The sequence below is a fragment of the Euprymna scolopes genome, chromosome 12 (genome assembly GCF_053919585.1).
Source record: "Euprymna scolopes isolate OS-2025 chromosome 12, ASM5391958v1, whole genome shotgun sequence".
NCBI classification, from domain to species: Eukaryota; Metazoa; Mollusca; class Cephalopoda; order Sepiida; family Sepiolidae; genus Euprymna; species Euprymna scolopes.
Genome location: NC_136493.1, coordinates 30487410 through 30507914, shown reverse-complemented (window position 1 = coordinate 30507914; position 20505 = coordinate 30487410). Strand labels below are relative to the sequence as shown.

The following is a 20505-nucleotide window of genomic DNA, read 5'->3' as shown; positions in this document are numbered from 1 at the left end:
TTCTAGCTTTTTCTCTTTGCTCCCAAATCTCACCCCTTCCTCTTTAGTTCGTGAACCCCTTACACCTTGAAAGAAGTAGAAGCTACAGCTTTACCTAAAAATATAACTCCACATACTACCCCTCCCCCCAACTTCTCTTTTTGCAAGCTGCAATCGAATGCCGGTAAGGGGATTAATAATTACCCTCTTTATTTCTATGTCCCTTAGTGAATTCTGTGCCCCTCTCCTCCTTCCTCTTCTGTTTGTGGGAAACCCTTTTTTATTTGTAACGGCTGAGGATGGAAGGTGCCCTAGATTCTTTTTCTTCTTTTTTTTTGAAGGGTAAACTGAAAAATTCCCCAACGGTTTTCAAGGAAGTCATTTTTGCATTTGCTTTGTTTTTAATGTTTTTGTTTTAGTGTTTTTTTTTGTTTTTGTTAATAAAAACCCTACCTCACCAAAACACACTTTCTATTTTTAAACCCCGCAATCTTGAGAATCATTAAAAAAAAATTTTTAAATCGCGTTTTTATTGAAAGAAACTATAGGTAACAAACCGAAAAGTGGTAAAAAAAAAAAAACAAAAACAAATATATAACGAATAAACGTTACCAAAGGCAAGATAAGTTACCTGGATAAGATTTCAGTGTTTCAACTTACTTTAAAGTGTTTATTCAATTCAAATTACAAGTAGTGTTAAATGTTAGGATAGAAAAAGAAAAAATGACCAATATGAGGGGGTCACATAGTTGGAGTCTCAATAATCGCTCAAAAATAAAAAAAAAATTAGACAAAATACTGATAGAACCCATTTGATAAATGTCATGGTAAATTTATTGAGTGTGTTTCTATCAGTAATTTTTGATATTTAATCGATTATCGAGACTCCAAACATGTAATCCTCTCATCTCAGCGATTTTTCTCCTCACATAACACTCACCACTACTTGTTCTTTTAAACGAATAAACGTTTTAAAATAAGTTAAAACAGAACTTTAATACTTTTTAATATTTTTTAAAATATTTTATTTATTTTAAGTTTTACGCTTCCTTTTATTACGCACGGTAAAGTTTCATGGTTTTAAAAAACATTGTAATATTTTTAATATTTTTAAAATTTAATTTGAAGGTCACATCAGTATTTTCCACCGTCAAATCACGATATTACAAATTATTAAAGTTTTAAAATATTTAAAAAAATATTTTTAAATATTTTACTTTAAGTTTTAAGCTTTCTTTTATTATGCACGGAAAAGTTTCACTTTTTTTTTTTTTTAAATATTTTTTTTGATTTTAATTTGATTTATAAATCTGAAATACGAAACTGATATTTTGTACTATGTGTTAAGAATCGCAGAAATTAAGGAAAAGAGGTGGAATTTATATATTTTTTTTCATCACTTCGGATTTTATTTTGTTTGTTTTTCTGTGAAGACAATAACACACTTTCTAAAAATTGTTTCATTTTTTTTCTCTGTTAAATAAACGTTATAAATATGTAGCAATGTATATTTTGTTCGTTTACTTTATTTAAATCAAGTGTTTACGGCAAATTCGTTCAATATAATTTTCTGAACAAAATAACACATGATTTGACGGTGTTAAATACCGAGGTGACCCTTCTAGAGTTGTCAAACTTACTGTCGACTTTGCCAGGCGTAACTGCACGATTGGCAGAAATGGACTGTTTAGTACCAGATGTAAAGTGTTGTTGGAAATACCAAGAATAAATGATTTTTGTTAAAAGAAAAAGGCTAAGTCAAATTTCTTCCTTTGCTTTGTTATTGCGACGGACTTTGTGTTAACGTTTCATCCCCCCCATCAACGCTTAATAATTGCTCAAAAATCAAACAAGCTACAGGTAGATACTCATCTAATAAATGTCACTAATTGTGCGGAAAAATATAATGTTTTACCAGTATTTTGTTTAATTTTCGATTTTTGAGCAATTATCGAGTGTCGATATGGATATAACGAGAGCAACATTTTTTTTTTTCTCTCATTCTAACTCAACATACATGACACTACTTACAATATACCTTTTCTCCACATTAAAAAACGACCCTGGTGTCTAACTCTGCCCTGTGGGGAGGCATTGTAAATAGGTACAATATATCAGTATGGAAGAGGCGCTCACCTCAGTGGGTTAAACTGCTTTCCTTCAAAGGAGGAAGTTCCATGGATTTCAAATTCCCAAGCTATCCCCAATCGCTTGTAATGACACAAACTAATGTTAAGTGATTTCTCTATCAGCTATTGGTTATTATTCTCATAGTATAGTTAATCATGCAATCTCATTAACTCTTATCCTCAAGTGGCCTTTGGGTCTTGATAAGTGATGACTCCCTTGTAGAAAAGTAACTAATGCAAGAATGAGTGCAAGTTTTATCATCTTCAACCATCAATTTGGCGTAAATCACTCATTCTAAGTCAACAGGTTTTTAACAGGCTAAAATGTCTAATCTATATATCTATAAAAGTGAGAATGTGTATGTGTATAAAGACGCTTCTCAACCTATATACTCAACAAATTTTTAATCTATACACTTGAAATTTGGTATATAGATTCTTCAAACATGTGGAAAACTTTTTTAATAGGTTTTGATTCGAAAAAAGGGCTTCTAAGGGATAAAAATTGAAAAATTGGTATGTGGGAGTCAGATTTTTTTGTGTTTACTGTTTCACGATTGCGCATGCGTGAATGGTTCACATTACAGATTCCTTATATTTAACATAAGTCAGTTTGAAAACACCTTTTTAAATAGCATGTCACGCTGGCCAAACGGTTATCGTAGTTGACTCACTGTCTTTAGGTTTTTTGAATTCGATCTCAGCTTGAGTATTTTTTTTTACTTACAGGAAGTGTGCTATTTGGGAAAAAAAAAACAATACTCATGTGCACGTGTCTCAGTTTCTTGCTGTATTTTTAAGGGAGTTTAACATTACGTTTAATACATATAGTATTTCTGTTTATAATAAATAAGAATCCTACATTAATTAAAATATATTTATGCATATTTTATGACCGGGCAACGCCAGGCGGTCTGTTAGTATATTTATATTTTTGCATGTATAAAATTCACTCCAAAACTAATTGACTGCTCATTACGAATTTGGGAACAGAGCTGCTAGGAGTAAAGGTATGTAATATGGGGTGTATTTAGTCTAATTTAGTTTTATGTGAAGGAGGTGGAAGCCATTTGTGAAAATTAAAAAACATTTATTTGTAACACACCTCTTGTCTTATCAAAGAACTTACTGTTGATTATTATATGCTGGCCTCTTCTGCTTGTGCAGTGATAAAACTTCTCCAATGCACTTATGATGTTAGGCTGTATCAAAGTGTTAACTTTAGTCAAAATTGAACTGTTCCTTTTTTAGTTGGATTTTTTTTTATTATCAATTTGATATTTATTGGGGGCATCTATCTTCTATAATATAACTCTAACCTGTCTGTTTAAATGTATGTATGTATGTATGTATGTTTGTATGTCTACCTTAAACTTTCAACAGAAGTGACGGATTTTCATGAGATTAGTATCATTTGGAAGCGCGACCCTTCGGATTGCAAATATAAAAAAATTGTCCAAAAACATAATTCCTTCACCTTCAACTGGGCACTTTTTTACAGGGAGGGGTCGCTCCCATCTTTTTGATTGTCTAGCCTTAATTTAAATATACGTCACTTCCAGTTTGGCGATGGACGTAACAGCAAAGACATCATGCTTTTTTCATATTTTTTTCCTCCTTCGCAATACGAGTTCAAGCCTGCCTGCCTACTACCATTTTTTTTTTTTTTTTTTTTTCTGCTCAACACACACCTCCAAACACCCGAGCAATGCTGGGCACCCAGGCTAGTTCTGATATAAAACATATCTAAGAACACTGCCAGACATATTTGTATGAAATTCAAAAAATAATCAGCCCAGTCATTTTATGACTTTTATATAAGTATAGATTTCAATTCTCTTCTCAAAAATTTGAAACAATATCATTTAGTGACAGACCACGTGCTCGACAACAAATGCAGACTCCAATGCCATCTGACCATGTTTCTGTCTCTCACATTGACGACTGCCAGAAACAAATTCTGCATATAGCGGTTGAGTTCTGGGTGCGTGTGTGACATCATCGCAGAAAACAACCTTCTAACCTCCAACGTCTATATCTACATAGTCTATCGTGGCATCTGTGTGTTTTATAGTCATTTGTATTGTATTTGGTGTATGTATATATATATATATATATATATATATATATATATATATAAACTGACTTGTCTCTCTGAGTCTGTGGTGTGTTTATATACAATGTGATGTCTAGTGTGTGTTTAACTGTATGTGTTTACAAAACCATTCACAAACATATATACAGGACTAACCTTTTTCCTGTCCGATGCATTCATTCAGAGACTTTTTTTTTTGTCATCATCGAATGATGCTGGAACAAAGATTGCTTTCCCTTAGCAGAGATTAACACAACTAACTGGTTATATAAAAACATGGTTTATTCTTCGACCAGCTTTTGGTTGTCCAAACCTCGGATGTCTCTGCAACTCTGTTGTTACATTCTAACTTAGCTTCGGCTTGCCCCCTAGCCTGTAAGCCTCCCACCTTAGGTCAGCAGATATGGCCTCTGCTCCTGTTGAAACTGCAATGGCTGATGATCGTCGTCTCTTGGGAGTGCTTAACAGGATTCTCAACGTTGAAGGCTTTGTGTCGATTTCCGCTGAAAATCAATTAGCTTCTCATGCAAGACAAAAAACAAGCTCAGGGAATTCTAGTCTACTAAAGTTAATTCACAAAAATTACAGGTGTTTACATATATACAATTGTTCAGTTCGATTACACAAGAAAACAGTCAAGATCTTACTCTTCGTTCTCCACAATAGCGACTGTGATAGAGCGAAGGGGAGTGGCGCTTCTTGGGTGTGTGTGTTTCTCTCGAGATTTGGCTTCGATCTGATAATTTCAGCTCGAGCATTCGCTTATATTCCAAGTGAAAGGGTTGGTTAGGGAAATCTGCTAGACCACTCCGGATTCAACACGTAACTCAGTGAATTCCCGTATCCTTTGTGTATGTGCACCTCTGCAAGGCTTGCGAATCTGGGATCAGAACTTAAATTTATTCGCACGCTCAAAAGGTTAACACTTTGACACCTCGCACTCAGAAAGCCAGACATCCTGACCACGGGTTTGTCAGGCCAAGAACGAATGTATGACTTCATTCTAACTTTAATCTGACATCTCTTGCCACTTTTCCCAAACAATAAAATGTATGTCTGTTTTACAAAAGCACAATAGATCCATCCCTTACTCGCCACTGTCCGGGATCCATTAACGCTTAACAGACAATCTCAGCATAATTACTCGGCCTTACTCAGTGTTTTAGGAGGGGGGGGGTCTTAATCTCCCCAATGGGGAGCAATATCACTCCCCTAAGCAGTCACGCTACAAGCCGTTCTCAAGAAATCTCAACCTCTCTCGCTGAGTTACAGATTTCAACTGCCCCCAAACTCAATCTCTACAAAATCCACGTCAGTTCTTAAGTGACTTCAAGGTCAGATTACGTCAGACTTTTTGTTTTGGATTTTTTTTTTTTGTTTATAAATATTATAATCTAAAGTTAACTTTAACGATAAACATTTTCCTTCAAACATTCTTTCTACAAACTAATGTAAACTATTTTTTCCCAAGCCTAATTTCTAAACAATAACTATATTTCGATCTAACCATGACAATCTATGACAAGCTCAAGGTGTTCTATACGACATTTGCTGTTGATTAATATTAGTTCATCTCTATATGCTCCAAGCCACAACCTGCATTCAACTGTCACAAACCCAAGCTGTGATCAACTGTCTCAAAACTCACTGCTAAAACTGACTCTAAACTCTAAATATATCATTCTCTATTGTCCAGATCACTGCCACACCTTGATTAACAATCCTATTATCAGCAGCCTTTGTGCACTTTGGTGAACAACTTCCTATACTTTTGTTTCGTTGATAAACTTATTTTCTCTTTTTTTCTATTATTTTCACCCTTTTTTTTCCTAACACTGGCAGGAGATGTTGATAGTATTACATTGGTTTGTAGTTGGTAATTCATTATAAAGAAGTTTTGTCTGTAGCTAGCATTTTGTTACGAATCAGTCCCAGTTTGTGATTTTTTTTTTTTTTAATTTCTAACACTTTGCGGGGGGGGGGGGGGGGCATCAATAACGTACTATTAGTACATCTTTTTATTTAAAAAAATTTTTTTTGTTTATGAATAAAATTTTTTTGATTTATGTTTAAATAATTTTTTTTCTTTTTTTTTTAAAATATTAAAAAAAAATGAATTGTTTACGCTGTTTTGACCAGGTTGATGATTTTTGTATCTCAATGACTTCCATATGGACTGGAATCCTGGCAGCCTTGGTGGTCTGGAGGATCGCTTGGACCTGCTGGCCACAACAAAGTTACATTCATCCTGACGAGTTCTTCCAATCCACTGAAGTGGTTGCAGGTGTGTAAATGTTTCATTTTTTTTTTTTTTTTTTTTTCTAATTATTTTTTATCCAAAAAAATTCCAGCTTCTGGCAGTGAAACTTACAAAGCAAGATTTGTTGCAAAAGATTTTTCACAAAAACCCTTTGCAACAGGTTTTCACTGAAATCAAATATTTTACCACATTCTCACCAAGACGGAGTTTGACAGCGAACTGAATTGAATCCAAAATTCAATACTTTTTATAATAAAGTTGGAGGTTTCTGATTGGTTGAAAAATGTAAACACGATCTTTGTCATAATGAATTTTTACGTGGAATGTAGGGTTTTTCAGATTTGAGATAAAATTATTCCATGTATTTTTTTTTATTTCACACACGTTTTTTCTTGGAGAAATTAACTTTAACCTATAATCTTTCAAACACAATAAAAAAAGTAATCGAAAAATAAAAAAAATGATGATTAGCTGACATTAAAAACCATGCCCCCCCCCCACCGAAGCAACCATTAAATTGCCCATACCCATATGAAAGGGTTGTGCTTGAGAGCTATCACAATATAGTTATGGAAATGGTCTATGTAGTAAACTAAATAACAATGACAATATCGAAGGGACTTCAATAGTTTTCAGTTATACATATTTAATTCTGAACATAGTTTCTCGCACAAAACGGTAGATGTGTGAGTTTCTTAAATATTTTTGAGAAAATATCTCTTTGTCAGGGTGGAGATGAAGCATACACAGCTCTAGAATGTTGTTACATTCTGTGTTTGTGTTGGTACCAACGTTCTAGAGCTGTTTACTTCAATATTGTCATCGTTATTTATTTTACTACATAGACCGTATCCATAACTACTTTGTGATAATCCTCAAACACAACCCTTTCACACTTTCATACAATGCTTCAAGCAAACCACAAAATCCTCCTGATATATATATATATATATATACTAGCAAATGTACCCAGCGTTGGCCGGTATTAAATGTAATGTTAAATTCCTTAAAAAAAAAATAAATAAAGTTAAAAAAATAAAAACCCAAAGAAATTGAGACATGTACATGCAAATTTTTTTTTTTTTCTAAACAGTTCACTTGTAAGTAAAAAAAAAAACCCCCAAAAAACTCTGAGATCAAAACAAAAACCTAAAGACAATGAGTCAAACACAATAACCATTAGGCCAGCTTGCCACAATTTTTAAAAACTGTTTTCACACCTACTTATTCTTAACAAGGAAGTTGTTGTGGACGATTTGCGCATGCACAGTCATGAAACCGTTGATAAACAGATAAAAATCCGATGATCCCCGGGTATCAACTTTTCAGTTTTAACTCCTTAGCAGCCCTTTTTTCCGAATGAAAACTGATTATAAAATTTTCCACATGTCTGAATACCCTATATACCAAATTTCCAGTCTGTAGATCAAAAATTTGTTGAGTATATAGGTTGAGATTTCTCCTCTCACACACACACGTTCTCACTTTTTTAGATATATATATATTTTTTTTTTTTATTGCAGGGGATGTTCTCCAACTTGATGTTGAGAAAACCTGGGAATTTGACAGCTCGCGTCCAATCCGAAGTATGATCATACCTTATTTCATTTATGGACTGCCTCTCAAGTTGCTTCGACTTTTAGAAAGTCATTCCTTAGTGACTGTCACTCCATATCTGGTTGTGTTGACGCCACGATTAGTCATCACTTTTCTGATGTTTGCAGTCGACCTGATCATCTGGAAGTCTTGCAAGTATCTCCGAATCAACCCGACGCTCGGTCTCACTTTGTATGCCAGCTCATTTGTGACGTTCACTTTCCTAACGCGCACACTCTCCAATACAATAGAGTGCCTATTGTTTTCCATCGTCTTATTCGTTGTGATCCGACGCTTGCCCACGACAACGGAAGGTAGAAAGAAAAAGAAAGGTGGCAACAATAATCCGCAACCAGCACCCGAAAATAAAGCCAAGGTCAACGCCCCGGCCGCAGCAGGAAGAGGGGCAAAACAGAATTCCCAGGAGACGAGTCAGTCGGGACCAGCTTCGAAAAAGAATAAAAAGAAAAATAAAAACAAGGGTTCTGCGCAGGGTAACCAGCATACAAATAAGACCCAACAGGCCCCACCGCAACCCGCAAATCCAGCTCCCGTTGTCGATGATCGAAAAGGGGAGAAACGGACAGACGACCGCAACTCGAAGAAACAGGTAGATGAGCGTAAATCGAAAAAACAGCCAAAGGTTTCCGTCCCTGTTTTTCATGCTGACCTGATTATCTTGGCCGTTTCGCTGGCTGCTGGCACGTTCAACCGTCCAACGTTTCTCATCTTCTGCCTGGCCCCGATCCTTCTCTGGCTCTATCACGTTTCATCCCACAAGTTATCCGTCATGTTGAGAAACTCTACACTCCTCGTCTTCTACACGCTGCCATTTTGTCTTGCCTTCATCGTGGGTGACAGCCTTTACTATCGGACGACGTTAACAGAGTTCAGTAATCGTATGTACACCTGCGTCGAGAGTAAGCACCAGCAGAATGTGATGTCATGTGTGTGGAAGACATTGGTTCACAACACTGCGGTAACCCCTTTAAATTTCATCTTCTACAACGTCCAGGAATTAAATCTCGCAAAGCACGGCATTCATCCATTCTATTTACACGTCGTCGTCAACATGCCCCTCCTTTACGGGGTCCTCTACCTATTATTCATGTATAACATTTATCGGTACTTCAGCAGTGCGATTAGCTTCAACAACATCTGCTGGTTGTCAATGTTTGCAATTGTGCCTGTCGACGTCCTCACCATATTCCCTCATCAAGAACCCCGTTTTCTCGTGCCCCTCCTCCCCGTGATGATTCTCGTCGGTGCTTCCGTAATGGAGAAACTAAGGTGGAGAAAAGCATTTGGTATCGTATGGATTATCTCTAATGTAGTACTCGCCATATTCTATGGTGTTCTTCACCAGGGGGGCCTTGTACAGAGCCTCTTTCACCTACAGAAGACTGTTGACACTACTGGCACGGCGACAGGGTCAAACCATGTTGTCTTCTACCACACATACATGCCGCCGCGGCATTTATTGCTTAACCAAAAATCTCAGGTGACTCTTATTGCTCATGATCTTGCAGGAAGTGAAATGTCACGCCTGAACCAGTTGGTGGCTTCCCTGCACACTGCAAAGGACACGCGATCATTGTCTGTGGTGCTTCCCTCCACAGTTGCCGATGATTTCAAACAAACGCTACGTGTACATTCTTCAATCGTGAGTGAGCGGACCTTTGGCCCTCATCTCTCGCTAGAAGACCCGCCACCACTTGCCCCCTGTTTGGAAATGGGCTGGGACGGTATTCGAAACGTTTTCTCTCACCTGCATCTGAAGGTGCTTAGTCTTGCTCGGAAAGAGATACCTGTAAGCTAAAAGGAAAGGAAAGTGCTTGTATCTTTTGTACGATGATATGCGGCTGCAATACTCAACGCCACCTCATCTCTCTCTCTCTCTCTCTCTCTCTCTCTCTCTGCTTTGTTGCCACCAGCTAACTCTCCTACCTCTTTCTTTGGTTTTCTTTTGCCTAAATGTTTTTTGTTTTGTTTTACTTTAAAAAGATCTCTACTTAATTTATCCCCCCCCTTAAATCTCCTTCATATACACACACACACACAAATCCTTATATGCACACATACCCTTACACACATATATCCTTACATACACACATCCACTCTTACGCACACACAGAGATACCCTTACACATGCACACACACAGATACCCTTACACACGCACACATACACACAAATACCCTTACACACGCACACACACAGATACCCTTACATACACGCACACACACAGATACCCTTACACACACACACACACACGGATACCCTTACACACACACACACACACACGGATACCCTTACACATGCACACATACGGATACCCTTACACACGCACACACATACAGAGACCCTTACACACGCACACACACAGATACCCTTACACACGCGCACACAGATACCCTTACACACGCACACACACATACCCTAACACACACTACTTCTAACATAAACTAACGTTAAAATTTACCTATTATGTTTTTCCTCCTCTGTTTGGTAGAAATATTAACATCCAGAAAAGATGATTATATATGTTTAGTCAACTTTTTTTTTTTTGGTGGGGGTGGGGATTATTTGAATTAATCAGGCTACTATTCTCATCTAGGTTTGTCATCTTTTCTTTTTTTTTTTTTTTACAATGTTTTGCTTGATGTAATCTCCCACCTTCTTCAGCTGCATCTTTCTGGACTTGTGATTCTTTACGTCAAACTCTTGAATGTACTCCTTGTTTTGAACCGATACCTATTCATATTGGTCTCCGAGTTTGAAAAGATGCATCTGAAGAAGGTCGGAGGTTACATCAGCCGAAACATTTTGAAAATGAGAATAGTAGTCTGAATTATATTAATTATCAATCCCGATCTAAAAAGAAAAAAAATTAAAACTTTTTTTTCTTAATCTATTACAAGATTGAGATGCAGTTTTCTGGACTGCAGGTGGGGGGGGGGAGTTGCAGGTGGCAGAGATGGATGTCTGGGCTTGCAAAGATGACATCAAAAGAAAGTCTGCCAGATCCTAGGTCAAGGCAGTGATCCTGGATCCAGGTGCCCTGGGAATGACGTCAAAACATTCCACCACGCATTATCTGAAATGTCGGTCAGTGGAACTGACCTATCTCCAGGGATTCTACGTTCTCCATTTTGAACTTTTTTTGATGTCATTTCCGGGGCACCTAGATCCAGGATTGTTGCCTTGACTTGGGATCTGACTGACTTTCTCTGATGTCATCTTCACAAGCCCGGACAGCCAACCGTCCATCTCTGCCACCTGCAACTCCACTCCCCCTCTGTAACACAGGTAGTTGATACCAAAAAATTTCAAGATGATCCCCAAGTTAGTAGTATCACTTTAAAGCCATAAAAATGACACTTCCTAAATATAGGCCCATTTACCTCAGTAAAAAGGTTTATTGTTGTATAACAATTTTTATTCATACAAGCATTTTTTGTCTACAGATTTGCAAACATGTTTCAGTCCTAGCTGAAAACCAACTGAACTTCCTTAGGCCACTATTTGAAATGAGTGCAATCACAGCCTGATAAGTTTAGTTGGTTTTCAGCAAAAACTGAAACATGTTTGCAAATCTGCAGATAAAAAATATTTATGAATGCTTTATACTAACTAAATGAATTATTTGAGATTCATTATTGACCACTTTTATATAAACACAGTAAGGATTCACTAGAGTATACCCTGTGGACATAATCTTATCTGAAATTTTTATATATATATATATATATCTATATATTTACATACATATATATATATATAGATAGATAGTAAATGTTAAATGTCGTGGTTAAAGAAGGTGGCAAGAAAAATTCATTATAGGTATTAAAAATGATTTCATGTTTTTGTTAAATATTTATATATATTATTAAATGAAGAATCATTTACAATTTTGTTTTTTAGATAAACATGACATCCAGTCAAACTTAGTAGCCATTTTATTTTGATTCAACTTATCTATATAATGTTGACACATTTCAAGTGTACTCTTTATTTGTTTGTTTTTTTCCTTCAATTTTGCATGCATAATACTAAATGGATTTTAGATGAAAATTGTTCCTTTTTTTTTTTTTTTTTTTTTAACAAAGGAGTCACTACTTATCATGGCCCAGCGACCACTCGAGGATAAGGGTTTAATGCGTGTATGGTAGTCAATGGGACATTATTGTAGTAATCGTTATTAGCGGAAATTGGGTAAACTGGTCTCATCAAGAACTTGTTTAGTGATGATAAAATAAAACAAGAAACCCTTTTTTAATGTCCATACAAAGATTTTGCTGGTATTTGTCCCTCTCACTACGAATTTTAAACATTACCAAATACATACATATATATATATATAATTTGAGGTTGCTATTTTTCAAAGGAAGGGTTACCAGTGAAATTTAACGAGGTTAATACAAGAGTGCTCAATACGGAAGTAGAGCAAGTTAAATTTTTAATTTCTCTTTACATAAGTAGTAATTTGTTGCTACACAGTCATGAGCATGTTTCGGTCTTCTAGTATTTAGTAACTAGAGACATCTTCAGGCAACAACGGTTGCCTGAAGAGGTCTCTAGTTACTAAATACTAGAAGACCGAAACATGCTCATGACTGTGTAGCAACAAATTACTACTTATGTAAAGAGAAATTATATATATATGCTAACTAAATGAATTATTTCAGATTCATTATTAACTACTTTTATATACAGTAAGGATTCACTCAAGTATATCCTGTGGACATAAACTTACCTGAATTTTTATATATATATATATATATATATATATATATATATATTATGTAGTATTCCCACCAAATTGATACTATATGTTGCTTACTGTTATATCATAAACCTGTACCTTAAATTAAAAAAAAAAAAAAATTAAATAAGAAAAATTGTCCCCCCCCTCCAAATAAAAAATGTAGGTTTGAAAAAAGTTAACAAACATCTTGTGTCCCTTATTTATTACCTCCCTCATCTATTTATCTCATTTTCATATTCATCCCTCCCCTCTTTTTCTTTTTTTTTTTTTTTTTTGAGCCATTTAAAGAAAGGAAAAAAAAAAAACAATTGGTGCTTATGCATATGTGACATATGAGAGTTCAAAATAAATTAACAGGAAAACTCTGATATACTTAAGTGTCAAGCAGAAATAACTATCTACATTAAAAACTTATGGGAAATCATTGGGTAGAATTTTAAGTAAAAATACAAATCACTTTTAGGCATTTGTACAGTTTCATCAAGACATTAAAAAATTGAAAATATCAAAAAAAAAAAAAAAAAAAGTTATATTGTATGTATCCGTTTTGGACTGAAGATAAAAAAATTTTCACTTAATTTGATCGATTTTTTTTTTTTTTTTTTTTTTACAGCAGTAAAACACGTTTTTATGGCCGCGCATCGAAGGTAGACATCTTTGAATTTTTTTTTTAACACGCAATGGGGAGATAACTCAGTTAAAAGCGCCGACACTCCCTCCCATTCTTTAATACTAGCTTTTCTTCCTAAAAATCAAACCTTTTGCTCGGTATCATAACAAATTGTTTTTTCGCTGAAAAAAAAAAAAAAATACTTGATGAAATTGAGAGAACTTTTTTTTTCGGAGAACTTCATTCCATAACGGATATGTACAATTTAAATTTTTTTTGATATTTTTATTTTTTAATGTCTTCATTAAACTGTACAAGTACCCACTTTTATTGTATATTTCCATTGATTCTCCTTGGTACAAATGCATTTTACTAACTTATCTCCCCTGTTCTCCCCTTTTAATTTAGATGTAAAAATATGTTTATACCAATGGAGAATCAGAAATATACAATAAAGCTAATTTATTTTGTAATTAAAATTCTACTTAATAATTTCCCATAAATTTTTGGTGTAGATACCTACGTTTGCCGGATACGTAAGTATATGAAATAGTATTCCTGCTAATTTATTTTGAACTGCTATATTCTACGTATGTTTCTCTATTAGCACCGAAAGATTTTCCAGTTCACACCCCCCTCCCATCTTGTTTTTTGCATATTATTTGCTTTTATTTTTATTTTTTTGTAGTTTATTTTGAATCTTAGTTTGCAGTTGTATTTTTATCATATCCTCTTCGTTTTCCAACAGTATTTCCGCTATTGCGTGTCCTTTCTTTTGATATATCAGGTGGAAAAGCCGTTCTTTATGACCACCGTTTTAACTCCCAACAGGTAACGCGTGGTGCTATTACTTGTTCGACATTGTTATATGTTTCATATATTAATCATGTGATGGCAGTTTATCTCGCTAAAGACAAATAAAAAAGAAAAATAGTTCTGACATGAAAACCTGAACATCATTAGAAAGCAGACGAAGCCAAAATAAAAACGGAGAATATGTTTTCTTGTTTTTTTTTTTTGTAGTGTTAATTTGATTTTTTTTTTTTTTTTAATTTGTTTAAATTTTTTTATGCATTTTTTTGAGGATGAATGAATCAAAAATAAATGAAATGAAATTATAGTCTGACTTTTTTTTATTTTGTTATTTAAAGAAAAATTTTGGGTTCTTGTTTAGAATTCAACTTAATTAATATATATATATATATATATATATATATATATATATATAAAAGATTGTTGATTTTATTTTTTTATTAACGATTTTGTATTATTCTCTTTCTTTCTGCTCCCTGAGCGCTTTTTATAAGAAAGGAGTTATCTGCCTTTTTTTTTTTTTTTTTTTTTACATTTTTCTGCCCCACATTTTAGGGCGTGTTGTTTATTTATTTATTTTTTTAATATAACTAAATCTAGTTATGCTGATGAGGACTAAACTCCAAAACATGCATGTCTATAGATGACTTACTTTTATGCACGTCATAATAATAATTTAAAAAAAAATTATATATATATATGCACATAGAAAAATCTTTATGGTGTACGTACGAAAATGTCATGTTCCAAAAATTACGTAAATTGATCGAATAGTTTGTTTTTTTTGCTCAAAATATAAAATTTTTTGAAGAAGCAAGATAGGTATTTCTGTGGCCACCATATTTAACCCTTTACCGCCAGATTTTTTTTAATGCAATAAATATTTTAATCATGAAATCTACACATGACAGAAGTTATCGTGAAACTGACAAACATTTACAACCCCTCATTCACTTGTTGGACCATGCATAAACCTGCACTTTGAAGACCAGCCATAAGATAAATATTTCCTATACAGGTAGTTTTTTTTTTTTTTTTTTTTTTTTTTTTTTTGCACTTGTACAGCTTAATCAACACATTAAAAAATGAAAATATTGAAAAAAAAGGTTATATTGTACGTATCCGTTTTGGACTGAAGATCTCCGAAAATTTTTTTAATTTAATTTGATCGAACACGTTCTTATGAGAGCGCGTTGAAGTCAGCCATTATGGAATTTGTTGAACACTCCACAGGGAGATAACTCCATGTAAAGCACCGACACTCCCTCCCCATCTTTATTACTAGCTTTTCTTCCTAAAAGTCAAACCTTTTGCTCTGTATCATAACAAATTGTTTTTTCGCTGCAAAAAAAAAAAAAAACTACTTGATGAAATTAACTGAATTTTTTTTTTTTTTTTCGGAGAACTTCGTTCCATAACGGATACATACAATATAACCTTTTTTTTTTCAATATTTTCAGTTTTTAATGTCTTGATTAAACTGTAAAAGTACCTGAAGGGCGTTTTGAAAGTACAATTTGGCAGTAAAGGTTTAATAAAGGGGGATAACTCTATTCAAACTATCAAGCAAAAAGGATGAAGACCAACTTTGTAATGCTTATAAACAATTACTAAAAGTCGCAAAAATATGATTTTCTATATAAAAAACCCCCACTTGATCAATTTACGTGACTTTTAGAATAAGACATTTTTATTCCGTAATGGGTATGTACATCATAAAGATTTTACTATATTTTTTTAATTAGGTTGAATTCTGGGCAACAAACAAATTTTAAAAATATTTTTATTGCTAGGATTTAATCTTCTATTTATTATAAATCATGTATTTTTGTTAGAATATCAGTAACCACTCCCCAAAAAGGAGAAGGTAATACCTGAGAAGTAGTATTGTTTGGAGAATGGAGGATAACGAAACAGAGACTACACTACACTCTCACAACAAAACAAAAAATAGGAGTTGATGCCTGGTAAGTTGGTATTACGGCAAACATATTTTATTCTTGGAATTCTTTGAGTAATTTGTATATTTAGTTATTTGCAGACTGTTTTCCTCAATAAATGTTAAATAAATAAGTGAACATATACTTCATCATTCCCCCCTCCCTCTTTCCTAAAGGAGTAGGTAGTTCTTGGGAGGATGGTCTCATGACAACAGAAGAGATACTAAACGACCCCTCCCCTAACACACGCGCACACACACACATAAAGAAAAAGAAAGAGTTAATGCCTGGGAGGATGATGCAACAGAAGAGATACTACATTATCTCCCCCACTCACCTCACACATGCATATAAAAAGGAAGAGGTAGTGCCTGGGAGGATAGTCTGAAGATGGCAGAACAGCTACTACCAATCCCCTTCAAATTGAGCATTGAAAAATAGTTCATTAGTTTGAAGTCGTATATCTTATGTTTCTGATTATTTGAGATGAGGATTGATTATGCATGTTATTTGGATTCCTTGAACGACTGTTCTCATTTTGACCTTTAAATGTATCTTGTTGACTCGCATGTACCAATTTTTCAATTTTACCCCTTAGAAGCGCTTTTTTTCCCCTGATTTCTGAATAACCTATATACCAAATTTCAAGTCTGTAGATTAGTCGAGTATATAGGTTGAGAAGTGTCCTCACATATACACACAAACACACATTCTCACTTTTATAGATACGTAGAAATTTATTATTCTGACATTTAATTTACATATATATTTGTGGTGGTGTATCTATACACATCTACAATAGACAGATACCAAATCTCCATTTAGTAATGAACGTTTCGATAAATGTAACCTCCAAACATTCTTTACGTGTATCATGCTCATCTCGTGGCATAGCGGATAAAGGTACTTACTAAAATTCAGTTGCAAAGTTATACTCTTCTGGAGGTTAAAAGTTCAAATCTAAGTGCAAGCAACCAAAAAATACAATGATGAATTACTAAGGAGTTCTACCTAGTCATGGCTGATGGAACAAGAGCATGCTACTCTGTAGATTAAATAAAGGGTTCCATTCTGAATTCCGTGCAAATTCCTGAGTTTAACAAGATGCACCTGAAGAAGGTTGAAGGTTACATTGGCCGAAATGTTGTGCAAAAAGCACTCAAAATGAAAACAGTAGTCCAAAGAATCGAAATATATATATCTTTAGCATTATTACATACTAGCAGGTTGCCCGGCATTGCCCGGTTGTAAAATATATATTTTAATTAGTGCAGAATTCTTCCTTATTATAAACAGAAATTCTCTAGGTATTAAATGTGACGTTAAATTCCTTTTTAAAAAGAAAAACAAAAATGAAGTAAAAAAAAAAATACGGAAATAAACTGAGACATATACATGTGAGTATTATGTTTTTTTTTCTAAACTGTTCACTTATAAAAAAAAAAAAAATACTCTAGCCGAGATCGAAACCAAATCCTCAAAACGGTGAGTCAGGTACAATTACCATTCGGCAAATGTGACACGCTTTTGAAAAAGCGTTTTCAAACCGACTTATACATAACATAAAGAGCCTGTAATGTGAACCATTCACTCATGCGCAATCGTTAAAAAGTTATCAAACAGAAAAATTCGACAATTCCCATGTACCAATTTTTCAATTTTGACCCCCTTAGACGCCCCTTTTTTTCCGGGATGAAAACTGATTACAAATGTCTGAATAACCTATATACCAAATTTCAAGTGTGTAGATTAAACATTTGTTGAGTTTATAGGTTGAGAAGTGTCCTAACGCACACATTCTCACTTTTACAGATATATAGATAAGTAGAAATTTATTTATTGAGATTGTCGGACTGACTTCCTCATCTTGGTTGTTATAGTCACGTTTCAGCCGTTTTGCCCTCCGGCCTTCATCATGTTCATGTTTTGTATCGAACTGGGGAACCATTTGTTATGAGTCTCAAACCCAACCCTTTATTATTATTATTACGGGGGGTACCGTTTTCGGACTCCAGCTAGGCTCGGGGACATAGTTGCCGATTCTCTGTTTTTGAATGTTACTTTTTCACTGCCTTCGTTCAGGATTGAACTTGGCACCTTTGGGTAACTGTAAACTTTGATACAGCGTCTAGGACCACTCGGCCATATGTCACTAGGGCAATTCTTAATTGGTTTTTGTTAATGTTAAACCTATGTTGTTATTCAAGGTTTTCTCTCTCTATTAGAGGTGTCCAAATTGCACTCAGCTCTACGCTTGGTTTGCTCAGTAGGTTGTTATGCCCGAGCATGTGAGCTGTTTCTTTAAGTTTTCTCACTTTCCAGTGGGTTTCTCTGTTTATTATTTTTACTTCATCCCATAGGGGGAGATGGTCCCCCCTCTCCATCCAGACATGGTTGGCTATACCCTATTTTTCCGTCTCCCCTTTAGTTACCGCTTTTTGGTGTTCTTCCACCCTTACTTTGAGGGGGCGGCATGTTTAACCCTTGTAAACCTTTCTGCAACTGCATGGGATGGAGTATATGCAGTTCTTGGTCATGTTCTCCTCCATGCGGAGCTTCACTCATACCAGGTGTCGTCTGAGTGTTTACTCGCTCTTGAATACCGTTCTGATATTGTAGGGGGCACATATTCTCTGAATCTTTTCGGAGATGCCTCGTATGTATGGTAGGCAGACTGTTGGTGGTTTTTGGGTTTCATTCTCCTCTCTTATACTATTAACACGTCTGGTGGATAGTATGCTATCGGGGTAGTTGTTACGACGGAGGGTATTCTTCAACCTGACCATTTCTTGGTGATATGTAATGGTGTCGCTACTTATTGTCTCTGCTTGATGTTGTAGGCAGCATGCGATTCCATGTTTGATACTGTATGGGTGATGGGAGGTAAAGTTAAGGTATTGTCCGGTGAAGGTAGGCTTGCGATATACGGATGTCTTAACCCATGCTCTGTGCGTGATATGAGTATATCAAGGAAGGCCAGTTGGTTATCTTTTTCTTTCTCCATTGTGAACTGTATCGATGGTCTTATTGAGTTCACATGGTCTAGGAGAGTCTGGATGTCTTCCTGATGGGGCCAGAGTATGAAGGTGTCATCAACATATCTTAGCCACATGGTTGGCTTTAAGGGAGCTGAACCTAAGGTCATATCTTGTAAGTATTCCATGTATATGTTTGCCATCATTGGTGATAATGGCAAGCCCATAGCTAGCCCCTCCTCTTGTCGATATAGGTCAGTAACCATTCCGAAGTAGGTTGTTTCTATGCAGAATGTCAGCATTTCCATTAAGTTTGGCAATGGTACACATGTGCGCTCTTCTATGAAGAGGTCCGCAGCTAGTTTGTCTTGAATTACTGCTAGTGCCTCACTAGTTGGGACTTTAGTGAACAGGCTAACCACATCTAGGCTTACCATTTGGTTTGTACTGATGAGTGCTCCCTTGATCAGTTCCGTGAAGTGGGCAGACTTCTTTACATGTGTTACTGACTTGCCTGCTAATGCATTTATTATATCCCCAAGGTACCTGCTCAGTGGGTGGCATGCTGAGCCTTGGCAGCTCACTATGGGTCTGAGTGGAATACCGTCCTTGTGTATTACAAAGCTCAAAGACCAGAGGAATGTAACATCAAAACACCACTCACCTGTGAAAGCGGTCATCAACCTCAGCAGCTGCCAACTGAGTCACTCAGAGGAAGCAGTACTAAATAAAGGTCTCAACTTCGCAACAACAACCAAACGCGTTCCATTCTTAGATATCATAACACACATGGAAGATATAGCCTTGAGAATCCCATCAACCCAAGATGATGAAATAAGATGGAAAGTGAGACAAGTACTCGAGAAAGCCAATTCTCCTAAATCAAACATCTCTCAGGAAGATAGGCTGGCTATAAGAACCCTACAGAGTGACAGCAGTATAATAACTCTGCCAGCAGACAAAGGCAATGCTACTGTGGTGATGGACATGTCGGAGTACTCTGAAAAAATGGCAGGCCTAATCGCAGATGGTAGCTACGGTACAATAAAGAAGGACTCAACTTTGAAAACCGAAAGAAAGCTGTTACAAATCCTTACCAAAAACAAGGAACACATCGCTCTGATGAGATATAGACAGCTGGTCCAGCATTACAGTAAGCTACCACATATGTACGGTCTCCCCAAGATACACAAAAATGGTATTCCACTAAGACCCATAGTGAGCTGCCGAGGCTCAGCATGCCACCCACTGAGCAGGTACCTTGTGGATATAATAAACCCATTAGCAGGCAAGTCAGTAACACATGTAAAGAATCCTGCCCACTTCACGGAACTGTGGTTAG

General features: G+C 35.4%; 1 protein-coding gene across 2 annotated transcripts in view; it reads left to right on the top strand.

Moving 5' to 3' along the window:
- The window catches only part of LOC145291227 (GPI alpha-1,2-mannosyltransferase 4-like), a 31232-nt gene extending 20766 nt beyond the window's left edge, over positions 1–10466 (top strand). For both annotated transcript variants that reach the window (XM_080136821.1, XM_080136822.1), the window contains exons 2-3: positions 6343–6487; positions 7987–10466. In XM_080136821.1, coding sequence (XP_079992947.1) covers positions 6343–6487; positions 7987–9878 — 2037 coding nt within the window. In that variant the 3' untranslated portion in view covers positions 9879–10466. The remainder of the gene's footprint in view (positions 1–6342; positions 6488–7986) is intronic.
- The last annotated feature ends 10039 nt before the right edge of the window (positions 10467–20505 follow it).